This window comes from Pyrus communis, chromosome 9 (genome assembly GCF_963583255.1).
Source record: "Pyrus communis chromosome 9, drPyrComm1.1, whole genome shotgun sequence".
Taxonomy (NCBI): Eukaryota; Viridiplantae; Streptophyta; class Magnoliopsida; order Rosales; family Rosaceae; genus Pyrus; species Pyrus communis.
In genome coordinates this window covers 1,689,350-1,709,152 of record NC_084811.1, presented here as the reverse complement: position 1 = coordinate 1,709,152, position 19,803 = coordinate 1,689,350, and the positions used below count along the sequence as shown (strand labels likewise).

The 19,803-nt window shown below is 40.1% G+C and overlaps 4 protein-coding genes across 4 annotated transcripts; 2 read left to right on the top strand and 2 right to left on the bottom strand.

Moving 5' to 3' along the window:
* The first annotated feature begins 2,965 nt into the window (after positions 1-2,965).
* Positions 2,966-12,333, top strand: LOC137745333 (5'-3' exoribonuclease 4-like). Its single transcript, XM_068485277.1, has 22 exons — positions 2,966-3,229; positions 3,761-3,863; positions 3,959-4,035; positions 4,121-4,312; positions 4,494-4,613; positions 4,803-4,865; positions 4,948-5,085; positions 5,184-5,348; positions 5,817-5,894; positions 6,654-6,740; positions 7,450-7,527; positions 7,819-7,914; positions 8,482-8,552; positions 8,733-8,861; positions 8,974-9,050; positions 9,140-9,180; positions 9,283-9,357; positions 9,989-10,140; positions 10,235-10,339; positions 10,422-10,497; positions 10,953-11,029; positions 11,184-12,333. The coding sequence occupies exons 1-22, from the start codon at positions 3,023-3,025 to the stop codon at positions 11,905-11,907; spliced, it is 2,931 nt and encodes a 976-aa protein (XP_068341378.1). The 5' UTR covers positions 2,966-3,022; the 3' UTR covers positions 11,908-12,333.
* Positions 12,334-12,807: 474 nt separating this feature from the next.
* LOC137746330 (uncharacterized) lies at positions 12,808-13,716 on the bottom strand. The gene has a single exon (XM_068486416.1). It carries the CDS (start codon positions 13,691-13,693, stop codon positions 12,905-12,907), a length of 789 nt encoding a protein of 262 aa, XP_068342517.1. The 5' UTR covers positions 13,694-13,716; the 3' UTR covers positions 12,808-12,904.
* A 914-nt stretch (positions 13,717-14,630) lies between these two features.
* On the bottom strand, positions 14,631-15,695 carry LOC137745438 (probable transcription factor At5g28040). Its single transcript, XM_068485402.1, has one exon. The coding sequence runs from the start codon at positions 15,693-15,695 to the stop codon at positions 14,631-14,633; it is 1,065 nt and encodes a 354-aa protein (XP_068341503.1).
* Positions 15,696-16,966: 1,271 nt separating this feature from the next.
* Positions 16,967-18,730, top strand: LOC137745201 (probable transcription factor At3g04930). The gene has a single exon (XM_068485113.1). The coding sequence runs from the start codon at positions 17,066-17,068 to the stop codon at positions 18,362-18,364; it is 1,299 nt and encodes a 432-aa protein (XP_068341214.1). The 5' UTR covers positions 16,967-17,065; the 3' UTR covers positions 18,365-18,730.
* The last annotated feature ends 1,073 nt before the right edge of the window (positions 18,731-19,803 follow it).

Below are 19,803 nucleotides of genomic sequence, written 5' to 3'. Positions count from 1 at the left end.
TTTTATTCCTTCCGTTTTCAAAACAAAAAAAAAAAAATTACAACACAAACATTTTAAATATCCCAAGATTCTCAACTATGAATAGAGGTTCAATCATTAATCGCGTCAAAAGAAGCAACAAATTTAGAATAAAACATTAACAGACAAAAAATTATTTAAAAAAATTGGACCAAGTGAGAGTGATAGTTAGAAATTAGAATAATTTTGAAACAATATACCAAAAAAAAAAAAAAAAATGTTTGACTGAAAAAAAAAAGCCCAGCTCAAAAGGAACCGGGCTCACAAATCATGTTAGTTTGGGCCGCAAACAAAAATCTCTTGGGGTTCGATTGAAAAAAAAATTGTTTTCTTCTGGTCCAGCCCAAAAGAAACTGGGCTCGCATATCACGTTATTTTGGGCCGAAATTTAAAATCTCCTTGGGTTAGCCTGCCTGATTAACCATTTCATATCACAAATTAATCTTCATTTGTTGGTTCTCAATTAGAAGTCTACATAACTAGTTGAAATTTAAGTTACAAATTACTGATGGGATCAGAATATTCAGTTACAGTTCATTTGGGGTTGCAAGCCGATGACAATAATCATCCTTTCAATCTTCTTGTTTTTACATGCCGATATTTTCTTTCAAATGTTGGCAAGGCGAATTTCGGTATGTCTACAAATAAAAGAATTTTGTGGCGGACAATATAGCAACCTATAGTCTTGATTTAAATGCAGGTAATTCTTATTTTGACAATCCTTGTGACATCCCACATTACCCAGGGGAGTGGATCCTTTAAGCCTTATATGTATATTCACATCCTTACCTAACACGAGACATTTTGGGAGCTCACTGGCTTCGAGTTCCATGGGAACTCCGAAGTTAAGCGAGTAGCACACGGGAGCAATCTCATGATGGGTGATCCACTGGGAAGTTCTCGTGTGAGTTCCCAGAAACAAAACCGTGAGAGCGTGGTCTAGGCCCAAAGCGAACAATATCGTGCTACGGTGGTGGAGCGGACCCGGGATGTGGTGGACCTCCTGGCAAGATGTGACAATTTGGTTTCAGAGCTAATCCCTAGATTGTAACATCCCACATCACCCAGGGAAGTAGATCCTGTAAGCCTTGTAAGTATATTCTCATCTCTACCATACACAAGGCTTTTTAGGAGCTCACTGGCTTCCGGTTCCATCGGAACTCCGAAGTTAAGCGAGTAGCGCGCGAGAGCACTCCCATTATGGGTGACCCACTGAGAAGTTCTTGTGTGAGTTCCCAAAAACAAAACCGTGAGGGCGTAATCAGGGCCCAAAGCGGACAATATCGTGCTACAGTGATGGAGCGGGCCCGGGATGTGGTGGACCCTGGGCGGGGATGTGACAATTTGGTATCAGAGCCAATCCTTGGGCGGAAGTGTGTCGACGAGGACGTCGGACTCCTAAGGGGGGTGGATTGTGACATCCCACATCGCCCAGGGGAGTGGATCCTGTAAGCCTTATATGTATATTCTTATCTCTACCTAGCACGAGGTCTTTTGGGAGTTCACTAGCTTCGGGTTCCATCGGAACTCCGAAGTTAAGCGAGTAGCAAGCGAGAACACTCCCATGATGGGTGACCTATTGGGAAGTTTTCGTGTGAGTTCTCAGAAACAAAACTGTGAAGGCGTAGTCGGGGCTCAAAGCGGACAATATCGTGCTATGGTGGTGGAGCGGGCCCGAGATGTGGTGGACCTCGAGCCGAGATGTGACAATCCTCATTCTTGTTCAGTTAGTTTTATTCGTGAAGACGACATGAGATATTTAGGTCTAGATTTATTATTGAGTAGATTTGTTCAAGCTCTTGCTTTTACCCCTATTTTTTTTATATAAAAAAAAAAGTTTATTTATTTTTTTTTTTCAAACAATAAATTTTTTTAAATTAGAAGTTAGATTAGCCACCGACGAGGTTTGAACCCATACCGTCATGCAAAGGCTTAACATCTTTCCATTACTGTGATAAATGACCACTTGAAAAAAAAAAAAAAAAAAAGTTCGAATTAATACTTGTTTACAGAATTGAATCATACTGTGGAAATTACAAATTATATGAAATATATATTTAGGAAAAAACATTTTTTATTTTGAGAAAACCCCGAAGAGGTTCGAAACCGTGATGCCAACCAACCTGCACGTGATCGCGTGTTTTTAAATTATGTGTGTTGAAAATAATTAATAGCAAAACATATTTGCAACTTTTTTTTTCTTTGAACATATTATCTAAACTAAAGAGACGGGTTAGACTTAACCTCATAATGAGGTAGTATTAATATAATTCAAATTCGCATTTCGACATGAATCGAATCTAAAATCTTTTATTTACAAATGAAGACCATAATACCAAGTGGCTGCAACCTTTATTTATAGTAAAAGAAAATTCCTTAATAAGAATTTCAATTAAAATTTAGCACATAATGATTGAAATGTAAGCGAACCCGACAACTAAGTTGATACTTCTCAATATGTGATACACTAATAGTAAACAAGTATACGTGTTATAATTCTATATTCACCATAAACTAGTGATCCAATCACACTAAAATATTTTTTGATAAAGTTAATGTTCGAAAAGATCAAAGTACAAACACCTCAACTCGGCAAAAGCAAACAAGTACAAAACCACTTTTGATAAAAGGAAAATTAAAAAAAAACAAGTACAACAGTAGTCCTGTGTCCTAACATTCGTCACCTCTTTATCTGTTCGTTATGAAGTATGATTCTCTTTCTTTATATTTTTTGTATCCCTTAATTTCTATTTATTTGAATAGTTATGATTACAACCGTCATTACTTTACGTTGACTTTTTTATTAAAAAAAGAAAAAAAGAAAAAAGGGAAAGCAGGGAAGAGAAGTTGGAACGGTATTCCTCACGGTGAGGGCATTTTGGTCACAACAACTTTTCCCTTTTAGCCACCAGAAAGCTCCGTACAAGCAGATCTCCAAAAACTCCAAACTCCAAAGCACCATTTTTTTTCTCTCTCCGGCTCCGACAAAAACGACACCGTATTCATGGGCGTCCCTGCGTTTTACCGCTGGCTAGCGGATCGGTACCCGCAGTCCATCGCCGACGTCGTGGAGGAGCATCCTAGAGGGGACTCCAATGGCGTCCCATTGCCAGTCGACGTCTCCAGACCAAATCCTAACGGATATGAGTTCGACAACTTGTACCTTGACATGAACAACATTATACATCCATGCTTTCATCCGGACGGCAAGGTTTTCCCTCTCTTTTCCCTTGGCAATTTCCGTTCTTTTTATTGAAATTGTTGATTTTGGTGCTCTCAGAGACGGAATTTTGCTTAAATTTGTTGTTAATGGTAATTTTTTTGTTCAAATTATGGGTTTTGGAGGTGTTTGTTTGGGTTGCGTCCACAATTTCCTTACTTTTTGTTGCTGTCGATGAGAATTGAGTTCCAGATTGACTGTTTGCATGTTGTTGCTGTGGTGTTTGCGTTTAATGATCGAAACGATTGATTTCGGTAGTTGTAGAGATGAAAAACTTGGTCTTTTGGTGTAATTGTTTGGATTTAACCCTATCTATATCTTTGTATATGTATTTTGTGGCTTGCCAATACTTGAATTTAGTGCCTTTTTCTTGTGAGAAGTACGAAACTCCGTTGTTTATCTTTCGTATGTCGACTTAAATACTGACTTGGACCATTAGATTGAGTAAAAGTTACCTCTTTATGATGAAATGCCTTTGCTTAAAGCTGTATTATGATGACATGTTATTTTTTGTGTGTGCAGCCTCCCCCCGCAACCTATAATGATGTATTCAAATCAGTATTTGATTACATTGATCATCTGTTCACATTGGTTCGACCAAGAAAGCTTCTTTTTTTGGCAATTGGTATGATTTAACTTAAGACATGTTAGTTTTCATCTCTAATAGTTTTTCTTGCACTAAATTCAGTACTTAATATAAATTTTTTTTTACTCTCGCAGATGGGGTTGCTCCAAGAGCTAAAATGAATCAGCAACGTTCTCGACGTTTCCGAGCTGCAAAAGATGCGGCTGAAGCGGTACCATCTTATTCACTGTGCATAATTGGTTCCTATCCAGGGAGGCATTGACTTGTTGTTGTCTTTCTTAAATGTGTTATGTTAGGAAGCTGAAGAGGAAAGACTGAAGAAAGAATTTGAGATGGAGGGGGCATATTTGGTTCCTAAAGAGAAACCTGAAACTTCAGACTCAAATGTTATAACACCTGGCACTCAATTTATGGCTGTGCTCTCGGTGGCACTTCAATATTACATACAAAGCAGGTTGAACCACAACCCTGGTTGGCAGTCTACGAAGGTTGGTTTGACATCATTGTCTGTATTGATTTGCAATTTCCTCCCTAAGCCCCTTCAAGATCGGATGGTTCTTTGCCTACGGAGTAATCCATTCTTTATATTTTTACCATGTACTTCTGGTTTTCAGGGTACTTTGTCTCTCTAAATTTATTTATGGGGCTGCATTGGGTGGTTATTTGAAGGTTATGCTTTCTGATTCGAATGTTCCTGGCGAGGGAGAGCACAAAATAATGTCATACATCCGACTGCAACGCAACCTCCCTGGTTTTGATCCTAACACTCGGCATTGTCTTTATGGTTTGGTGGGTTTACGATTTAGGCCTTTTGCGATTCTTATATTTGCTGCAATAATTATCAGGTTTTTGTGAGTAGTTCTTTTGTTGTGTGCATGTATGCGTGTTTTGTGCTCTTTGAAAGGGAAACTATTTTGTATTCCTTTATTACATTGCTTAGTTTAGCTCTAATCTGAGTATTTGGATCATCATAATCAGGATGCAGATCTGATTATGCTGGCTTTAGCTACACATGAGGTTCACTTCTCAATATTAAGAGAGGTAGTTTCTCATTCTTCAGAACACTTCTGAGTTGTTTATTACAAGTGGTTGGTCTTATAGATTGTTTACCACAATTGTACAGGTGATTACTTTTCCAGGCCAACAAGAAAAATGTTTTCTTTGTGGACAAGTTGGTCATCTGGCAGCTGAGTGTCGTGGTGTACCTGATGATAATGGAAATGTGGTTGATAAAACACCAATTCACCAGAAAAAATATCAGGTTGAAGAATTGTAATCCAGCCTCTTGTTGCTACCCCTTTTGAATTCCTCTTGATATCATTCTCATATTATTCCTAAATTGACATTTTGTTTCTGCAGTTCCTCAATGTATGGGTATTGCGTGAATATTTGCAATATGAGCTGGATATTCCCAACCCTCCTTTTCCGCTCAATTTTGAAAGGATGGTGGATGATTTTGTTTTTATGTGTTTTTTTGTTGGCAATGACTTTCTTCCACATATGCCAACATTGGAGATCAGAGAGGTATGCTATTGTAGCCAGCAGTCTGTTGCTTTAATTTTCAGAAGTCAGCCAATTTTATGGGTTTAGATACTAAGTTTATTGCATCCTTGTCAAATTAAAATGTCTTAAGATTTTTTAACTTTTACTGTATCAAACACATGATTGTTGCACTGTTCCTTCTGTTTGGTTGTTCACTTTTCTTTTTTACATGATGAAAGGATAAAATTTTGGCCTTTCACATACAAGCACTTGATAACATTGCACTACCGAGAAAAACACTTCAAACCCAATGCTTTAGGAAAAGAACCCTCTGACTTTGTAATAGGAGAAGGGCACCAAAGGAATTCTACAGCTAATAATCCATTAGACAATGGCATGTGTATATATTAGGGTTTTTTTTCCCTGTAGTTGAGTTTTTGAAGTGTTTTTGTATAAAACTTATAGTTGTAGGGGTATTTTCTAATTTCTATTAACTTTTTACTGCCTCAGGGTGCTATTAATTTATTGATGCATATTTATAGAAAGGAGTTTACTGCTATGGGAGGTTATCTTACTGATGCGGGTGAGGTAAATTACTCTTCTTTACATGTCTATTAAACTTGTATCTCATTGCATTTTCCATAAATGCCATTCTGATGTGTCAATCACAATTTCTTATCTATGATGTTTGTAATGGGTGCCAAAGTCATCTAGTTTCTCTTGTTTTTTTATATTTAAAAGTATCAACTATTTGGATGTTAACATTTTTTAAGTGCGTGAAAATATCTAAAATTCACCCATGGATGAGGATTGAATGAATGCCATTCCTATCGTTGCTACATAACAATATTGGGAAGACCTGTATTGTAATGTAGGAGACTTGTTACCACTAACTCCTTATTAGCGATCTAATACGAATAGCGAACCGTAGTAAACTGTGACTGCAATTATTGGAGCTCCTGCAGTATTGTGTGTAAATGGTATACAATGCCTGATATAGAGATTCAATTACAATAGCAATGAAAGGAAAGAGTGGAACATGATTATTCCTAATAGTCAGATGTGTTTGTTTTATGTAAAATATTTTAATCTCTCTCTCTCTAAAAAAAGTTGGATGTTTGCTCTGTTATCGCATTTGTTTGTTTAAATATGTTTCTATGAAGAATTTGTGTGTAACATAGTAATATTTGCAATTTTATCGACCAATTGGAAAATATGTTCCTATGTGAGACTTGTGTGTAACATGGTAAAAATATTATTTTTTGGCATAAAGCTTATGTAAAGATAGTTTATTTTAGTGAACATTGGGACCATGTATATGCTTATCCATGTGAGTTTCTCTCACAGGTATTGTTAAACAGAGTGGAGCATTTTATTCAGTCTGTTGCTGTTTTTGAACAACAAATTTTTCAAAAGCGGGTTCGAATTCAGCAGGTATTTCGCTTCTTTCTGATTTAGCGTGTACTATCAGTTCATTTGTTTGTCAATTTACTGGAGCATCATCAAACCAAGGGATGATGACAAATTTAAGCATGATAAAGAATTTATTCCTTTCAATTGCTGTCGTGTCCTTTAAATAATTTAGCCTTTTTTTTTTTGCGGGAAGTTTTTTGTCAAGATTGCTAACCTAGGGGACTCTTTAAGTTTCATTTTGTGATTACTTGATTATAACGGAATTCCTCTGGTCTTAAAATTTTGCCCGTTACCATGAGTGAGATGTTTGGTTAAACAAAAATTTAAACTTATAGAGAGATGTAAATGATGGTAGTTATATAGGCGTGTCTGGCAAAAGACAAGTAATTTATAGGTATATGCCATTTTTCAGGGGCATCTGTTCTGAATTAATCATAATTATGTAGTGACTTATGTGTTGTGTCCTGACCTCATGTGGATCCCTTTGGGAGAAAAGTTAGTCCATTCATGTTCAACACTATGTATTTCCCTACATGATATGTGAACCAAAGGCTTAGGGCGTTGTTTTTTAACATATTTGAACACATGGAAGTGCATTTTTGTTAGGGGGTATATTGTGGAATTACAGTTCACTGAATCATACGTATCCATAACTATTTATTGGTCAGAAATTTGCTCCCTTAGTCGATCATACAGGTGTTTCTTCATGCTGAGGATTATTTTATTGCAGGCTATTGAGAATAATGAAGAGAGACATAGAGCTAGAAGAGAAACTTCAGCAGAGCTACTGGCTCCGGTGATAGACAAGGTCTGCAATATAATTGTAACTGTTTGGTCAAATTTTTATATAATGCAGTGATAAAAGAATTTAGCTTTTTTGTGCCATCTATTGTATGTTAACTCATTTCATTGTAAAGTCATGAAGTTAGTGCAAAAGCTTCTCAGAAACTCGACACTATAGAAGTTATTCTTGCTCTGGTTGGATAACTAAGACTTTTCAATGTCCCTTCTGTTAAATAGGGCAGGCCAAGTAATTAAGGAATGTATGGTGTTCATACATCTGAATGGGTTTAGAACTGTTCTTTATTTTGTTTCTCAGGTTAAATTGGGAGAGCCTGGATACACAGAAAGGTATTATGCTGAGAAATTTCAAGTATCAAAACCAGAGGAGATTGATAAAGTCAAAAAGGACTTGGTAAGCTCTCTCTGGCGAGACTTTTTAGTGACATTATTTGGCTGTGGAATGTGGATATGATTTTGTTTTTGGATATCATTTACACTACGTACTGATTTCTTTATTTAATAATCTGCCATATATGTTTTGGATTGAACCTCAGAGGTTTAAGCTGTGGGGTGGGGTCTGTAGAGACCCATCTATAATTGGGCTTTTTTATCTCAAAAAAAAAAAAAAAAGAGATTGGGGAAAATGGTTAAACGACTGATTAGGTCTGTACATACTACATACCAACATGCAAGGCAATTTAGGATATCAGAAGATTTCATATGTTGTGAGTTTAGGAGATTCTTGTTGGGTTCAGTTTGCTGCCTTCATTCCATTCTAAAGAGCTTGCCAAGTTTTATTAGAGAATGCTTGTTTCAGTGATGGTAAAGATGGATTATTTTTAATGAGTAATTGGGTGCTTCATTGTTTTTTATGGTGTTCTAGTTCAAAAGCTTTTCATCTTTTTGCTGTACTTTCTTCCTGGTTTGATGGGACAATTACTAAGTTACTCTATGCTAAAATATTTTTGTTTCTTTGTAGGTTTTAAAATATGTAGAAGGCTTATGTTGGGTTTGCCGATATTATTACCAAGGAGTCTGCTCATGGCAATGGTTCGTTGGACTTTAACCCTTTGCTTCTTTTAACTACCTTGCCTCATCTTATTGCTGATCTGGAGGTCTGACTGCTCTATCTCCAAGTTGAAGGAGTGACAAGTTGAGCCAACTTGTTGACTGGATTGTGTCCTGTTCAATTTCAATAACCATGCTTGTGTCTGTTTGTCGTTTTTTCAGGTATTATCCATACCATTATGCTCCTTTTGCTTCTGATCTGAAAGATTTAGATGAATTGGAAATAACATTTTTCTTGGGAGAGCCATTTAAGCCCTTCGATCAGCTCATGGGAACCTTACCAGCCGCAAGGTCTCTCTCTAATTTGTGGCGTTGAATTTAATCAAATAAGTTAACATTAATGTTTAGAAGATTTTCATTTTGTAGACGTGATAATGCTAATCTCACTATTTCTATTTTACAGCTCCAGTGCTCTTCCGGAAAAATACAGAAACTTGATGAGTGATCCAAGATCTCCTATCCATGATTTCTACCCTGCTGGTAATAATTGATTAGTTGTATGGATCTTTTTATACTGTGAAGTTGTATCCTATCTAATAATATTTTCCTTTTGAAATATCTCACTACAGATTTTGAAATTGACATGAATGGCAAGCGATTTGCGTGGCAGGTATTCTTTATTTTTTTATATTGTGGTTTATTTTAACCTTTTGTAGAGGTAAACTAATGGTAGTTATATCACTTTATGTGTCTGTGTGTGTTTGGAAGTCAGGGTGTTGCCAAATTGCCATTCATTGACGAGAAGAAATTGCTTACAGAGACAAGGAAGCTTGAAAGCACTTTAACGGTCTGGAATATCATTCATTTTCTTCCTAATATTTTTTTGCATTAGTTATACTTCATGTTCATATGATTAACTGTCAAATTTGTACTCCCTAAAATGAATTTAGTATACCAAATACTTACGTAAAGCGTTGGCTTTTATAAATTCTAGGTTAGCTTGCAGGAATTATGTTTCAGTTTCACAGTCAGGTTTTTAGGAAACATATGGCACCAGGTGCTAGATTCTTTGTGTTTACGTGTGGCGTGTTTAATTTAATATTCATATATTCGCATAGCATATTCCTATAAGTTTGCGTAGCACCGGAGACTACAGATGAACATGATCAACTAAGGGGGATTAAAGTCCAACAGTTCTGATAGACTGAATTTTGGGGTTGTGAGAATAACTGGAAACATAAATCTGTCCCTTCATGCCTATCTCTTCGAGCTCTGAACCAATAGTATTGAAATTATTGGCTGTGTGTATTTATTGGTAATTTGAGATAGAAATGCCTTGAAGCTGTTGGTCTTTGGAATCATGGATTACATTTTGGTCAGAGTAGGAGTTAAAGATATTATATGGTAGGCTGCAATGAGCCTACGACTTATCTCTGGATTCTCTATCTTACCGTAGGGCTATTTTGGACATCTTGCAGGAGGAAGAGCAGGCTCGGAATAGCATAATGCTTGATATGCTTTATGTTTGTAGTTCTCATCCTTTGGCAGCACACATCAGTATGTACTACCAACTGTGTTATCAGACACCCCCACATGGAAGATGTTTATGGATCATAGACACAATTACTAGGTAGGTTATTTTAGTAATTGTCTATATTGGGACTCGTGGTTTAATTGTCATTGTGGAACTCACTAGAATTGCGACCCTCTTACTTTTTTTTCAGTGGTGGAATGAATGGATTCCTTTGGTTATCCGAGAGAAATGGCGTTAGACATGTAATCCCTTCCCCTGTTCATGGTTATCCAAACCTTCATTATAACCAAGTCTTGTAAGTAGGCCCCTTACTATTGTTGTTGTTTTAGTACTTAAAGAGAATAAAGCGTTTTCATGGTGGGACTTTTCATATGCAGAAATGTTACATATCTTAACCCCACTGCTCATACACACATTCCAGAACCTCCCAAGGGTGTGATAATGCCCAGAAAGGTATGTGAGCTCTGGATTCTTTGAAGTTCTTGCCCAACTCTGACAGAATTTTTGTTTTTAATCCATGTCAAATACATATAGCTTATATCCCCTTGTGAACACGTTCCTTCTTCCCGTTAATGCTGGCATATATATCAGGTTCCTATGGTTGGTGTTTCTTTTGCTCATGCTTTGTTCAATGTGAATCTTCTAGTGAGAAATATTATGTTATTGTCATTTTCTTATGGGTCAAAAAATGTGAGGAGCTGCATATAAGTTAAGCTTTTCTTATTTTCACTTCATGTGTTGATTTATAATCAAATTGTTCTATGCTTGGAGATGCTAAGACGGTTGGGATTATGCTTCGTATCTTGTCCTCTTTTTCTGTTATTCGTATTCTATTATCTTTTCTGTTACTCTTGATTATCTGGGATTCAGGGGGATATAATTTGAATTATTCTTTTAAACGTCTTCAGGTTGTAAGACCTACAGACATCAAACCATTCCCTACGTTATGGCACGACGAAGGTCCTCGACGCCAAGGTAGAGAGAGGTGAGTTGAATTCCAGTTGTCCTGATTTTACATGTTTTTTTGGCCTAGTAACAAGATCTCAAATTGGGAATATCTGTGAGAATCTTTATCTTATAACTACTGCAACTCGGGACTCTGGATTGTGGTTTCTGAACCTGATGCATTTGTTTTATAGGCCACAAATACCTGGAGCAATTGCTGGATCCATGTTGGGAGAAGCAGCTCATCGACTAGTCAAGAACACCCTTAATATTAGACCTAATAGTTCATCCTCCGGATTTTGGGATCAACCGACATTACGAAATTCCGGAAACTTTGCAGGAAATTATCCAGTCAACCGACCAAGACCAGCTGGGCCCTCTGGGTATGAAAGTGGCTTCCGCGAAGAAGCAAAGTACGGAAATTCCTTCAATCCTCAGGTCATGATGACTAGGCCTAGATTTCCCACATCAAATGGTATGCAAGGTGACAGACAGAATTTTAGGGCACAAGAAAGAGTACAATATCAAGAACAGAGTTTTAGGACACAAGAGAGAGTACAATATCAAGAACAGTACCACAACCTGAGAACCGCGATGTCTAGTTTAACAGTTCAAGGCAGTGTGAGAACCAGGTCACCTGCAGTGGCACCACCGGGGATGCCAAATTCAGGATACCAAGCAAACCATCAGCACCTGTTTGTGCAGAACATGGGTGCTCTTCCTTCGCCACCTACCAAGTGGATTAGCAAAGAACCAACTGGAAATGGTGGATTATATGTAAGGCAACAGGAAACTGGATATGGCGGAGCATATGAGCAACCGCAGGTCGAGAAGGTCTATCAAGTTAAGACGCGCGCTCCCCAGGATGTATCAGACCGTGGAGACCAGAGCGGGAGTGATTCTTCAGGATTTGTGTGATGTTGCCTGGCTATTTGTAAGAGGTGCAGCCACCCAGATTACTCCAATCTAGACGCTGCTGATTCTGGGGTTCTGATGCGAAACTGATTTGGCTTCCCTATATTATGCAGTCAGTACCGAAAACTGCAGGACTGCTTGTTGCATCAATACAAGAGGATTTTTCTTCAGAAGCTCTCACAGGTTGTACTAACTGGCTATGGCGGGCATATACGACTAACTATTTCTTACGTAGTTTGTGAAATATGCAGTATATAGTTGCAGTTTGTTGTCATAGTTTCATAGGAAGAATTTGTGAAGGCGCTTGCCCAAATCATAAGTAGGGGTTGATGTGTCATTAGCATGCAGGGGAATAATGTTATGTCATCCAAAAGGAATTCGATGTTCGTCGCTCCGAAAATATTTTCTATTTATTCGTTCCTTTTTATACCTGGATTTTTTATTTTTTATTTTTTTAAGTATGATATGATTCGAGAACAGGGTTGCTTAAATGAAACGAGATTTGGTGCTCGTGTTTTTGTTTGTGGAATTCAAAGGGTTCGGCTGAGGGAACCAATCTTTCAACTTTTTCAAAGCAAGATGAACGCTTGAATGGTGGCGCGAGTATTCTTGGCTTTCTTGTGTTTACTAAAATGTGTAACCAAGTTTAAGATCCGTAATCCAATACTATAAAAAAAAGATCAACCAACTTCTAATTGAGCCAGACATATCATTTTCTTTCTTTTCACTAAAATATGTATAACGAAGTTTAAGATCCGTAATTCAATACTATAGAAATAAGATCGACCAACTTCTAATGGAGCCAGAAATAGCATTTTTTTTTCTTTTTGTAATTTATGACTTTTTCCGTTCCAAGTAAACATTCCGAAAAGAGAAGTGAACCTTTACAGAGCTACAAATCTCACAAGACAAAAAGACACTATACCTCTGATAATTTTACTAGTAAATTGAATTATTATACATTTTCACAATTTAGAAAAAAAAACCCATACTTGTTTGATTATTGCAGAAAATACCCAGATAAGAAAAGCACAAAGAAAAGGAAGAGTCCCCCAAATATAAGCACAGCCTTCTGCCCAGAAGTGAGTGTATTCCCACCCAGCCCAAACTGCTGGTTCTGCGCAAACCCAGCGATCTCCACACTCTTACTCACAAAGAAACCCTGCGCCGCCCCGCAAGTCGGACACCTCCAATCCTCCGGCAACTTATCAAACGGCAATCCCGGCGGCACCGGGTACGACGGATCACCCATCGCCTCGTCGTATTTGTACCCACAAGACCTGCATTCGTACACCCCAGTGTTCAACACAGCAAACTTCTCCTCCAGCCGCCGCTTGTCGAACGTCGTTTCGAGTTCCTCCGCCGGCTCTACTGGGTCCACGGAGGAGGCGGGAGGGGGCGAGGTGGGTTCTTCTGAAGTGGGTTTGTCTTCCTTCGACACATCAATGGAGTTTGCAGACAATTTGTGGGGTTTTGGGGGGATGTGAGTGAGAGAGAGTGAAAAAGTTTGGACCTTTGGGAGGAGGTGGGGATAAGGGAATTGGGTTTTGGGCTTTGGGTGGGAATGTTGCGGGAAAGTGGTTGAGAGGTGGAAAGAAAAGGTGGGTCTTGTCGCGCAAGCCATGGATGTCTGTAATTTCTCTCTGTTTTTTTGTCCGTAATTCTCAGAGCTTCTTTGTTGGTGAAAAGAAAGAAGAGAGAGAAAGTGTAGAAAGAGAAAATTGGGGTTAATTTGGGAATGTGATTGTTGTTGTTTGTGTATGCGGGTGTTTCGGTGATGTATGTGCATCTGGGTGGAGGAGAAAGGAAAGGGATCCATTGGAGGGCATGTGCTTGCTTTGAAAAGGAGAGTTGGATAAGGTGGGGAAGGTGTGGGTGGATCCAAGTTATTGGGACGGGTTTGGGTTTGTGTCCAAAATCATCAAACCCCAATAACCAATAAACCCAACCAAATACACAATAAATTAAAATTCTCCCCCCACCAAATAAGAACAAGTTATAAATAGATAAAAGTTAGAGAGAGAACATTTACCAGTGACAGGAGCGAAATATGTGTAAAATACCATACTGTAACTATTATACAAGCGGATGACTAATAAAAGATGGACGGATAGATACTGATGTTATTTATCTTTCATTTTCTCTGTATTTTGATAGTACACGGAGTGCTCTATTTATAGAGCAGCTCCAGCACACACCTTTTGAAAAATACGATCACCTTCATTTCCAAAGTCCACATTACTGTGTGGGTGTTGAAAATCTGTGTGGGTATTCATTAATCTACCAAATATTTTCAACATTGCCAATATTTCGAACAGAACAATATTAGTAACTACTATATATTACATCACAAACGTCAGTTCAGCTTCTTACAAAGGGGTAGATCAGCACGTATTAGGAGTTGTACTTACGTTGGATCGGATAATAACATCATAAACGGCGTTTAAATTCTCAGCTGTTCAGGTTGTCCTACTTAAGTTTCTCTTGTACATATATTATTTCATGATAAACAATATCAATTCAATTTAACACTGATATTATCGATACAAAATCTATTATTTGACAAAAAAACGAAATTCTATCACACCTGAATGTCCCATCACAAAAAGTTAATTCAATTTCATAGGTGTTTTTTTCATGAAGCATTAGGTAACAATTTCTCTACCAAATCAAGATTAACAAGCAAACTTTTCTATCCTATTCAACAACAAAAACAATCTTAGAAACTAAGCTCCCCCCTTGGACCTCAATTCCTCCAAAGCTGCCTTAACCTGATGCTGCACCAAATCCAACCTCTTTTCATAAGCCTCCAACTCCAAAATCTGCTGCTGCCTCCACTTCTCATCCTCCACCAATTCTCTGACTCCGCCGCCGCCGCCACTTCCCATTTTACCTCTCAAACTCAGAGGCATTGGATTCATAGCCAACTCTACTATCAACCCTCTCACATCATGACCATTATTCATGTTATCATCCACATTAGTAACGTTATTATTCTCATCAAACGATGTCGTTGGCCTCTTATGATCCGCAACGCTACTACTGGCCGCCACATTGTCCTCCTCCCTCTTCACCATGACATTATTGTTATGCGATTCTACGACACAATTATTTCTGGTTTTTTCGACGGTCCAAATCTTATGCGAAAGCTCGAAAACCGCATTGTCGTGTGCGTTTTTAAACCGGAACTCTTTCCCGGAGGAGTTGATTTCGTTCATTTTCTTCACGACATTGTGGTACTTCCTCTTTAGTCTTCTCAGCTTTTCCACCATTTTTGTCTTGCTGCATTCGAGCTTTAACCTCGGTTTGATTTCGTCGTAAAACAACGCCTTTTCCTTAGCGGTGGCCTTGGTAATTCTGGTTTTTCTGGTGCCGTAGTAGTCAAGAAAGCCACGCAACAGCTCAAGCTCGTCCTCCTTACTCCAAACCCTCTTACCCCGCCGCTTCTTTACCTCTTGGACGGAAGTTAATGCCTCGTTTGCATGGTCAATACGCCGTCGTTTCGCACGGGGCTCGTATATTGTGAAGCTGTAGTCGGAGGTGGAGCTGGATTTTGGTTCCTCCACTTCGTCCTCATCCTCGGCCTCATGGGGTTCGTATGAAACGTCGTTTTCATCGTCATCGTCTTCATGATCATCAACATTGTGACCCTTTTGTGCTTGACGGACATTGTTGTTGCCTGGGTCATGATGACAAATATCATCTTCATAGTCAGATTCATACTCTGACGATGAATATGAAGAGGAAGAAGAAGAAGACATGATCCAACTAAGCAGCGGCCGCCACGCCATTTTCGAAACAGGACTTGCAGACCAAACCAGAGATAGAAAGCTTGTTCTCGATCCTTCCTTCGGAACAGCAGCTTGGTCTGCGAGTTGGAGAGAATTATGGCGTGCAGCTAGGGTTTGGAGATTTAATTGTATTTTAGGTTGAGATACCAGAAGGACAGATAGGTTTCCACAGTTAAGAAGGTTGTTGATAAGAATAGAGGATTAATTAAAGTGATGGTTAAAGAGGAATGGTGTGAATGGAGGAGAGCAAATATCAATGGCTGCCGGCCACTGTCCGATAACGGCTGCGATATAGATGTAATACGATGTATTTCTTAGTAAATGTTATTTAGACACCAATTGTTACAATATCAATTTCTACAAAAATGGTTCCAAAAATATTTTATTTAAAAATGTTTTCAATCGTTTAAAAATATTTGCTAAACAAGCCCTAAGCCATATTATATGAAGTTGGTAATTAGAGTTAACCAACAAGTAAGTGCAATTACAAATTACGATAGCAATGCAAAGGGAAGTTGCATTGCACCCCCAGGCATTGCCCTTAGAAAAATGGTATTACCTCTTTCTCCTTTCATGTCTAGTCATGTAGCTAAAATTTTTTGACAAAAAGTTTTGGGGATGGGACATGGGAGGCTACCTCATCATCTCAGGGTCACGGCATATCACAAGTCTTTTTGATGACTTACAGTGTGGGTCTTAGTCTTTTTTTTTTTTTTGTTTTTACTGATTGCTAAAAAAAAAAAATAACCAGATCAGATCGGGTTATATTGAAAAATAGATTTTTTATTTTTATTTTTTGTTAAACGATAAATTTTGTTAAATTAGGTGTCATATTAATCACCGACAGAATTTGAACCCGCGCTGTCATGCAAGAGCTCAATTCTTTTCACCACTATAGTAAATGGCAGCTTGCGAAAAAAAAAAAAAAAAAAAATGGATCGATGAAGAATTTGCTAAACATCATCTACATTGATCACCACTATAGTAAATGGCAGCTTGCGAAAAAAAAAAAAAAATTGGATCGATGAAGAATTTGCTAAACATCATCTACATTGATTAATTAACTCAAAGTGGGGTTAGCAAGTGGGGCCATACATGTATCAACCGAGTTTGATCAAGGTCACCACCACCACCAAACTAGTCCACCATCGATCAACAGTCCAACACGCAAGTTTAAGTCTATAACCATGTGTCGTGAACCAAGTTCCAACCAACCACCCACTTGACCCCTTCCCTCTCGCCCTAACCCCAACCACCCCTCTCTCTCTCTCTCTCTTAAACGCAAATTTATAACCTCATTCCCCACCACCCGCCAATTTTACCCGAGATTCCCATAACACCCTCCCCCCACCACCACCGCCACGTCTAACATGGCCCCCGATCAGGACGACGTCGTTCTCCCCGAAGGCGACCTCTCCTCCTCCTCCCAGGACGACGAAGAAGAAGACGACGTCGTCGACGAAGACGAGGAAGAAGATGACGTCGAAGACGACGACGATGTTCTAAACGACGATGTCATCAACTCCGCCTCCCCTTCCACGTCATCCGCCGGTGCCACGGATTCTATCCCCGTCGCCATCGCCACCGCCACTCCTACCGTCACTGTCGCCCTTCCCGCTCGGGCCCCCCCCACCGTGCCTCTGACCCTCACGTCTGCTCCAACCACCGTAATCGCAAATGACGCCGTCTTGTCATCCGATCCCAAACGGCACCCTGCGCTGTCGTCCCAGCCGGAGGAGAAAAAACCGGCGGCGCTGGACGATTCTCGGAGACTCTTCCAGAGGCTGTGGACCGACGAGGACGAGATCGAGCTGTTACAGGGCTTCCTCGACTACACGACGCAGCGAGGCAGCAGAGGCTCGCATGGCCAAAACGACACCGCTTTGTTCTACGACCAGATCAAGTCCAAGCTCCAGCTCGACTTCAACAAGAGCCAGCTCGTCGAGAAGCTCCGGCGGCTGAAGAAGAAGTACCGGAACGTCCTCAGCAAAATCGCGAGCGGCAAAGACGTCAGCTTCAAGAGCCCTCACGATCAGGCGACTTTCGAGATCTCCCGCAAGATCTGGAGCAATATCGGCCGAATTGGCGCCGACGAGAACGCCCTCGACGACGAAGATCCCCCTAGCAATCCTAACTTCAGCAGTTATGAGATCAAGGCCGAGGAGGCTGCCGGTTTCGCCGGCGATAAGAAGTCCACGCCGAGATCGCGCAAGCGCTCGCGAATACAACCAAGGTCCGACGAGAAACGGCCGCCTCCGCCGCTACGTGGCGGTTTCGTTGAGCCGTCGCCTGTAATTAAAGATAACAACAACAGCATTAATATTAGTAACAATGGTGGTGCTGGTGGTGGTAACAATTGTAGCAATTGCAATGTTCAAGGGTTGATTGAGGAGACGGTGAAGAGTTGTTTGTCTCCATTGTTCAAGGAGTTGCTGAGTAATGCAATGGGCGGCGGGCAGTCCAGAGGCTTCGGAGGTTTGGCATTCAATCCGATTCCCTTGAGCTTCGGTGGGCCTCCGATGAACTTGAATTTCGGGGGCGGAGAAGTGGAGGATGACAAGTGGAGGAAGCAGCAGATTTTGGAGCTGGAGGTGTACTCGAAGCGGCTGGACTTGGTTCAGAATCAGATCAAAGTGGCATTGGACGAGTTGCGGTCCAATGGCGGGTGACCAGTCGATTGAAGGAAGACATTGATGGTAAGTTTGGGGACTCTTCACGAATCTTGAATTTTTTGTTCATATAAATTTGCTCCGTCTCTCTGATCAATGGTGCAGCAGGTGTTCGCATTTTACAAATTTTTCCGTCTTTGTTGGTTTCGTAGAACAGTTTTCGAATAATGATTTTCCGATCATTGTCTAGTTGTTTGATAGTTTTGTTCATACTCCTTAGACATGTGTATACGAGGTAGTGTTCTTTTCCTTCCCATATGTTCTTGTACATGAGATGTTCGTCGACATAAATTGATCAAGTTAGCATCTTTATGTATCGCTCTGGATTGTAGTCATGTTCGAAATTTGAAGATGTCATTTACCAGAGGGCAGCTCTCTCGTAGTTTCCATGACCGGTAGAGAAAGATCGGCGTTTCATGTTTCAGAAATCTCTTTATGTTTCAATGACCTGAACCTCTTTGCTCATGATTTGCAAGATCGGTGTATTCGACTATTAGTACTATGCAGATGCAGAGTCGTATACATATACTTGTGTTTGTGTTTGTTAAGCAAGGAGTTGTTCGTAGACATGTGCTGGTTTCGATTTTGGTTCGTAGCAAGGAGTTGGCCGTGTGTATCTATGCCGATCTTGGTTTCGATTTTGTGATCGAAACTGTTACGTCCCACATCGGCGAGGTGAGGGTTGAGCCTGGGCCTTATATGTGTATGCTCAGCTCTAACTCTCGCGAGGCCTTTTGTGGGTCGAAACTGCAGACACGTAAGCCCACAAGAACAAAACCGTGAGGACCCTTGGGCCCAGAGCAGACAATATCGCGAGAGGTGGAGGCTGGGGTGCCATAATTTGGTATCAGAGCCGGACTCACGCTCGTTTGGTGTGCCGACGAGGGCGTCGGGCTCCCTAAGGGGGGTGGATTGTTACGTCCCACATCGGCGAGGTGAGGGTTGAGCCTGGGCCTTATATGTGTATGCTCAGCTCTAACTCTCGCGAGGCCTTTTGTGGGTCGAAACTGCAGACACGTAAGCCCACAAGAACAAAACCGTGAGGGCCCTTGGGCCCAGAGTGGACAATATCGCGAGAGGTGGAGGCTGGGCCCAGAGTGGACAATATCGCGAGAGGTGGAGGCTGGGGTGCCATAGAAACAATGTTGTGTACTGTGTACTTTGGATTTCTTTGTTGGTTGTTTTACCACTGCCAATGCCTTCGAGAGACTCTACTCTAGTTGGCTTTGTATTTCGGAGATTCAGCCGAGGGAAGTTCAAGCTTTGCAACCCCGAGTTTGCGGCCGTGATGAGGAAACTAGGGTTTTGTTTCCGTCGTCTGGTCGTTTCTGTTGGGAGATTAGTACGTCTACCAGAACCAGATTAGGATTTCTGAGCCGGAGGAAGCTGAAGTCGGAGAATTTTGTCGGAGTCACAGCGAAGGCTGCACTTTCTGATAC